The sequence below is a fragment of the Lissotriton vulgaris genome, chromosome 9 (assembly GCF_964263255.1).
Source record: "Lissotriton vulgaris chromosome 9, aLisVul1.2, whole genome shotgun sequence".
Classification (NCBI taxonomy): domain Eukaryota; kingdom Metazoa; phylum Chordata; class Amphibia; order Caudata; family Salamandridae; genus Lissotriton; species Lissotriton vulgaris.
This window is the reverse complement of record NC_141697.1, coordinates 681,102,652-681,110,289: the sequence shown is the minus strand read 5'-3', so window position 1 is coordinate 681,110,289 and position 7,638 is coordinate 681,102,652. Positions and strand designations below refer to the sequence as shown.

The window sequence follows — 7,638 nt, the reverse complement described above, 5'->3', positions numbered from 1 at the left end:
TGGAAAAAAAATTCAATCTTTGCAATTGTAAATGTGGTGCATCTCTGGAACTTATGCTTACAGACCTCAATCCTTCTTCTCTAGTGCAACAAGTCTAGAGGTGTCCGAAAGGTCATTTCAAAGGTTAAATAAACATAAAACCCCCTTCTGCTGGCTGTGGACTGGGGCATTTCCATAATGTCTCCCACTGCCCCCCATATAACAGACACTTGGTGCACAGAGTACATGGGTTTATTGCCATATGGTCTTTTACAACAGCTTAGCATACATTTCAGAGTTGTGGGTTGTTCCCCCACCCAGATGCTGCTGGTAGTAGCAGTAACATCAGTCCTACAGAACTGTGGAAAAGCAAAGCATCCAGAGAGATTCTTTAAAATTCTAGCTTTGAAAACCCATAAACTCCTCTGTAACATCTCTCTCCGGTGCAGGGACACTGAACAGACAAGGAGCTCTGTACAAGGAGGGAGATAGCGGAGTGCGTCTTAACATTCCCTTTGCCCTGCTCCATGCATCGAGGAAGAGAAGGAAGAATTAAATGCAGACTAAGGCCAGCAGAGGGGCAGGAATAATACCTCCTATTGAAAATGATAGGAAGGGTCTGGAAATGTCCCACTCCTTCTGCAAGGGCCTCCTCAACGAGTAACCGGATGGGTGGGAATGTAAGGAAGGACTCCAAGGACAAAGTGCATGGAAAGCACAGGTCACAATCTCAGGAACAAACACCATATTTGGGGGGGCATGTGTCACAATATTAGGTAAGTGCACAGTAAAGTGGGCACATACGTTTCACAGAAAAAATCCAATTCTCTGCACGATGATTTTGTCAGATGCAACAAAGTACATAAGGGAGAGTATGCCCGATGGCTTTCTTTACAGAAATCCCCAATATGCAATGAATGTGTGCAGCAGGGTGGTGCCAAAGCCACAGTCAGATAAGCATAGTCACAATGGCTGTCCCAAGTGGCAGCACCTCCCCAAAAGCAAAGTCTGACATCCATCAAAGGATGCTGACACGTTCAGTCAGCCCCTGCATCTCTTGATCCTCCTGGTCCAGATCGTCCTGTCCCTGCATGGGCTGAGCTCTCAGGTGGGCGGGATACTCCAGCGTGTGGTCCACAGCAAACTGCTCCCACCGGGCATCGTCGCTCTCATGAGTGATGTATCGTTGGCCAATCTTCCCTTCCAATTCCCGTAGATCCAGCCAAGTCTGATAATCCTGTAGTTGGAGACAGAAAGCGATGAGGACTTGGCAGAAACAAGATCAGACTGATCAACAGAGCTTGCTGCATTGCATCATAGTGTTAAGCAGTCTAAGGTGCTTCTGCGAATTTATTGAAGTTTAATTTTGGGATTTTCCACTGCAACTAACTTAAGGTAAGAACGTGAGCAACTCAACATAAAATGGAGTAAGTCATAGTTGCTGCCTTCACGTTTTCACTTTTGGCAAATAATTCCTTAATGTAACCCCGTACCCATTGTGTCAGGTAAACACTAGTAATTTAAAGGAAATCACTGCCTTGGGCTAGTGGCCCCGATATTAAACACTAGTAGCATATCTTACTCGGCTGGCAACCACTGGTCTATCAAAAAAGTATTATTGTGACTTGGAAGTCAAGTCACTTCATTCAATTGCTTTCCTGGTCCCTGCTGCTAAATTCCATTCTCTGTAGTGATCTTACAATAAAAGTGAGGGTTGGACACAAATTGGTTGCACTAATGTTAAATATTTGAAGAAGAAAAAAATGGAAGTAGAAAAGTCAGGGCAACATTAATCAACCCAAACAAGGGAGTGTTTCTAAAGGCCAGATGTAAACCCCAACCTCTCTGAAATGCCCAAACGATTTGGATTCAGTCATGGGCGGAGAAAGAAATCGAAAAGGCTTGAGTAAATAAAAGACTGGTTTAGCCAAAAGTAAGAGCCAGGCTTACCTTCTGACTCCCCTTAGACAGAAGCCAAGGTTAAAGACCAGCTCGGTGTGAATTAATAATGGCTGGCTCTCGGTGTCCAATTCAAAACCATGTTGCACAGCAGAGTGCAGAGTTCTTCAAGGAACCGTTTGTAACTTTAAACTCCCCACTGAAGGATTGTACTGGACCTTTCAGCCATTGGACTATTGGCAGAAACCTCAGAATGTGACATGCCAACAAACTCATCATTAAAACCTGATCACGCCTAAGATTCGCTATTGTGTATATGTATGTATTTATGCACAAAAAGAGCAGTGGTTTATTAAATGAGGCCTGAATTTGACATTACAGGTCATTTAGGTAATGGCTGCCCCAGACTCCTCCTCAGAGCTTCACCACTGCCTATTTATTCAGATATCCCTTCATGATAGCTAAGCAAAACCTGAACATTGTAACTGCAATCAGTGCTCACTGCTTGACTTGCCTACCAGGCAGCAGCTTACAAAACATCTTATTTCTACAGACAGAATGGGCTCTGCATTAAAGCCATGCCTGTTTATTTTTTTCAAAATCCTATTATTTTAACAGCAAAATTACATAGTTCGCTTTCTTCTTGCCTCGAACAAGTAGTAGTCCAGGATTTCAATAAACAATAGTACAATATGCCAATAAACATTAGTAAAGTATTTCAATAAACCTTTTCCCATTAGTAATAAAATGGGCTGTTTCACTAAAACATCTTGAAAATAAACATGCAATACAGAAAATACATAACGGACAACATTTGTAATATGTTCTATATTGCCATCTCAGATATTTGCTGACATGTACAACTGTTTGTACTTTGGTGTCAGAGCCTATGGTGTCATCAGAATCCTCAAAATGAATAAGTTACTTGCTTTTGGTAAGGCTCTGTCTAGCCATAGATTTCTTAACTTTTTGAATCATACTAGTCACGAGACGGGATCCAGATAAGCTTCCTTAGTTTCTAAGTGCCAGTGGGTGGCTCCTCTGGGTCCATTGAAACTCAGTTGCATGCCAGACATGACGGTACAGAGCCATCAATGATTGCCACGCTTGCACATGATGGTAGTTCTTCTGACATAACTGACGTGAAACTGGCAGTGAGTAAAATGTAATTTGGGTCCTCATTAATGATTAATTACCATCAACGGCTCACAACTTGGTGGCAAGGGTTGTTTGGTGGATGCAGGAATCGACAGATAGACTATCCACCAGAGTGTTACAGAAGTAGTAAATCATTCTTCTGATGGCTGCTTTTACCTGCAGATTTCATTCCTTTTAAATCAGTACCTGTAGGAAAGCGCCCTTTTAAAACACCCCCCACCCCTCCCCCAACATTTTGATCCAATGCTGTTATGACTCTGAAAGTGCACTGGAGCCTGCTGTCCAGGCCCCAGTGCCAGTGCTCTCTCCATAAAATGGGTATGTATAAATAGGCAACCCTAACTGACAAGGACTTTACCCCTTTAAGTCCCTAGTATATGGGGCCAGTGGTACTGAGGGAATGAGGAGTAAAGGGGTCCCCAGGATTTGCAGCACTGTTTGTGCCACCCCAAGTGACCCAAGTAAACTACTGACCGCATATCTGCCATTGCAGACTGCTGGGACAGTGTAAACTGCTTGAACTCACCATGTGTGGCAAAGTCAATGCACTATTTTAATATATGCTAGTCTACGGAGGCGGGGTGCATTATATTAAAGGTGTGGACATGCAAGTGCAAGCTTATATATCCCCATAGTGGCCTTTGCCATTAGACACTAAGAGTGATAGAATGTCCATGGGATAACATGGGCTGGCACCAGGCAAGCTCTAGGTTGGCAGGTCCATTATGGTACCGCCTAAATTGTCATGTTTGGTATGAAACAATGTGCCTCATAACCCCCGACATGAATCTTGTGTTGAGGATGATGAGGCATGCACCCAGGTGGCTACCTTCGAGGTTGCCCACCTGGTTGCCACAGCCTTTCCAGTACTCTAGCTGACAGGTCGTGGTTGCTGCTGCCAAGACAGCATTCTGAGCTCCTGCCAGGCAGTGTGATCATTCCCAGGAGTCAGGAATAAAGGTTTGAGCAGGAAGGAGGTCACAACTCCCTCCCAAGATGGCAAGTGAAGTGTCACATCTAGGCAATGTGCTTCAAAGGCGACACCAGAACTGATATGAATTAGGGCTGCCCCCCAAAGCAGGAAACAACTCTCCCGCCCAAGGCCATTTGTTGCCAGACAGAGGGGAAATTAGGAGGGGCACACTCTCAGAAGGCTAACCACACCTCTATGGTGGTCTGCCTCATCTGTAGAGTTAAGAAAGACTTGGGCCATGTTTACAGTGGTAGAAATTGTGGGTTCTGGGTAGAAAAGGTAACCTACACTCCCTGGATGTGGTCACCTCAGGGATTGATTAGATGCTGGGCAAGTAGCCTATTGGCCATTTGCACCCACACCCTTAAATCTAAGATTTAAGGGCTACTCCTGACACCAGGAACTCAGTTCCAAATCAACTTGCATCAAAGAGGCAAAGAAGAGGCCCGTGCCTGCGACAACAGGACTTGCACAAAACAAAAGAGGGATACTCTGCACTTGTGAAAACACTCTTGGAACTGCCTGATCGAGACTCGTCTTAGGCTAAATCTCAGTTTCCCCAAACAGAGGGACCCTTGTGAGAGCCTAAAGCACCCTCAGACTCCCCTGGATTAGTGGCACTAGTCTCCTCAAACTGCATGTAAAGCAACGCTCAAGATCCGAATGAATCGTTGGCCATTTGGCTCTCCCAGGAATCGCCCAAATCCAGATGGTCTAGCGCATTGTGGGTAGGGTAGTCATGCCATCCACAAAGTTTCAGGCAGCTACAGTGTTCCCTGGGATCACCGAATGTTAAAGTAACCATCTGTTGTGCTTATCACTGCAAAGGTTTACTGATCGCCAGTCCGGCAACTGACCCCTGCACTCTATGATGCACCTAGAGGGAACTCCATCGGACTTTTGTCCAACATCATCAGTGACCCCTTTGTTGTGTTTTTTGCAGCTTGGTCCCCGCAGCACTGTGTGAGCGTAAAAAAGCAGCTTTCCCGTGGATCCCGTTCAGCACCAGGGGCAGACAGAGAAACCCTTCACTCAGGCTCCACTGGCCAGGTAAAGTTTAACTGACTATTGTGGCTTGGTCCTGGGACCCACATCACCTTTACCCTCCTTGGGTTCCACGCAACTCGACCTGCAAGTGACCGATTGTCACCACCACTTTTTCCCATTGATCGCAATGCAAAAGTTCGACAAAACTGAATTGCTGTGATTAATCTTTCCTCCTAAAATCCATAACTCTGGTTATATGTTTCTGATCACGTTCATTTCGGTGTCTAAATTGATATAAAATACACTTTATTTTTATAAATTGATGTCGGATTTCTATTGAATTGTGTCAATTACTTATCACCCATGATGATCCTCTAAAATGCTCAACACATGTGCCTCATTGCTCTTGCCCACACTTACCGGGCTGAGCAAAAGATTTATTATTGTGAATCCAAGGACCATCTTTGGGGTCTGTGAGTATTGCACAGTGAAGCCTAACCAGCATCACCACATAATGCTCCCTCTTCGTACAATACCAAAGTAGTCCCTTGAACTAGAAGGTAAGACTGAGTAGTGGGCTACAAAAGGAAGTCCTGCAGGACTGAGCAGGCAAAGTGACTCTCCCAAGTAGTGCTTGGAAAAAAGCCTATCTAGTGCCCATAGAGATGAGCAAAACCGGACCGGTACTAGACACATCTCTAGTCGCAACCTTCATTCTGGAAGAATGAGCCCCGACACCCTAAGGAGGATCCTTTTTTGGCTAGGGTATATCTGAGATTGATACAAATGACAATCTGTAAAACAAGGTCAGCCTCTGGCCTGCCTTGCCCTTCTTTGCTCAGTCAAATCCAATAAACAACTGATCATTAAGTCAGTGGCCCTATGTCCTATCAATACAGAAACTAGGAGCATGCCAAGGCTCCAACTTATGCAATAATTCCTCCTTCTTAGAAGGATTCAGAGAAGAAAAGAATGCAAATGTAATGGATTGCCCCATGTAAAAGTGTGACGTTACTTTCGGAGTAAGGAGGCTCATGCTTTAAGAGCCAGCTTGTCTGGGAAGGTTACATATAGCAGATGAAATGACAGAGCCTGAAGCTTGCTAAAACAGGGCACGGAAGCGATCAAAACAAGGAACAACGTTTTCAACATAAGGAATTAAAGAGTGCACTAAGGAAGTGGCTAAAAAGGTGCACATCGCAGAAAGTCAACACCAAGTTGAGGCCCCCCTACAGCATTAAAAAAGGAGTGGAGGAAAACATGTGCAACAATCTTTTTCAAAAACAATTCAACACCTTGTGTGCTTTGGGTGATTGCTGTGTTAAATTACACAGACAAAAATGTAATTAAGAAACAGAGCCCTTCCTGTGGGTCTCAAACTGCATACACTGAATCATAGCAGAGAACAGAGGTCAAAGCTTTAACACTAGGCCATCTCTGGAGGGATATCAGAGAGCCCATGGCAAGATGGCGGCACCTTAGTTCAGCTCTTCCCGCTGGGGACAATTATCTGCTCAATAGTTTGCCATCCACACTTTGAAATAGGGGCATGATGTGAGTAAAGCGGATGGCCTGCAGTCGGGCTGAAAGTGGCACCGTATGAGACTGCCCGGCCCGTGCACACGACCTAACACAAAGGAGCATCAAGGACCTTGTGCAAGATGGCAATGTGGTACCGAAGGCGGATCGGTGAGCGGAGCTGGTGGGCCGGAAGGTGTACCCCTGCCTTTGCATGGTCTTGCAGCGCTGCCTCCCTGACAGCAGGCATCGGGCACTGGGGGCGTCACAAGCCATGTAGAGAATGTGGCTGTGGACCCCTGTGTCATGCCTACAGTGGAGAGCAGTTGGCTTGACATGCGCTGCGACGACCAGGGCGCTAGACTGCCCCGGTCTACACTGGCCCTCTTTTGGGTGTGGGACTCACCTGACCGCGGCAGAGAGCGGGGCCAATCCGGAGAGCAACAAGGCAGCATTTGTGGTGGTTTACTGCACACCGGAACCTGCTGAACACCGGACTGAAGAAGAGGCCCGGTCCAGGATCGATGAATGCAGCATGGCTGGGAAACACTCGGCTGAATCCAGGTGGTGTGGAAGCCTGGGAAGAAGCTGAACACTGGGTGAGCTGGCCCACATGGAGGCTGCCTAGCTGTGCAAGAGGAAGTGTGCCTGAATCCTGATGCAGGCTGGTTGGGTGCTAATAGGCCCGCATTGATATGCATTTGTCCGTTGCTTGTCTGAAGTGGGCTGGATGGCCTGTGGCAACAGATGGGGTGGGTGGGGCCTGCACTAAAGCGAGGGGAACTGTGCTATGGCACAACAGATGTACTAGTGATTGCTGAGGTGGCCCTGGGCGCCCTTGTTTGAGGAATATACTGCAAAGGGCAGAGAGAACTCACTGTTAAATAATGCAGAGAGCTTGACTGGTCCTGGGTGCGGCCTGAGTTGCCCTGTGCTTAGTTTCATTCGCCAACGACCCACCTGGCAACGAGAGGAGACACAGACTAACCAGCCTCTCTGGGTCGCTGTGGCATTCCGAGCCTAGTAGGAGAATTTTCAAGGAACTTGATTCATTCCTGGTCTCCCCCCCCTCCCCCTCGCCCCCCCACGGGGTCAAACAGTGATGCAAGTACTGAATGGAATGA

At 46.5% G+C, this 7,638-nt stretch overlaps 1 protein-coding gene across 2 annotated transcripts in view; it reads right to left on the bottom strand.

The window, feature by feature from the left end:
• Window positions 1–215: 215 nt before the first annotated feature.
• Window positions 216–7,638, bottom strand: part of PRKD2 (protein kinase D2) — a 486,838-nt gene continuing 479,415 nt past the window's right edge. For both annotated transcript variants that reach the window (XM_086938402.1, XM_086938403.1), the window contains exon 18: window positions 216–1,216. In XM_086938402.1, the coding sequence (XP_086794528.1) occupies window positions 998–1,216 (219 nt within the window). In that variant the 3' untranslated portion in view covers window positions 216–997. The remainder of the gene's footprint in view (window positions 1,217–7,638) is intronic.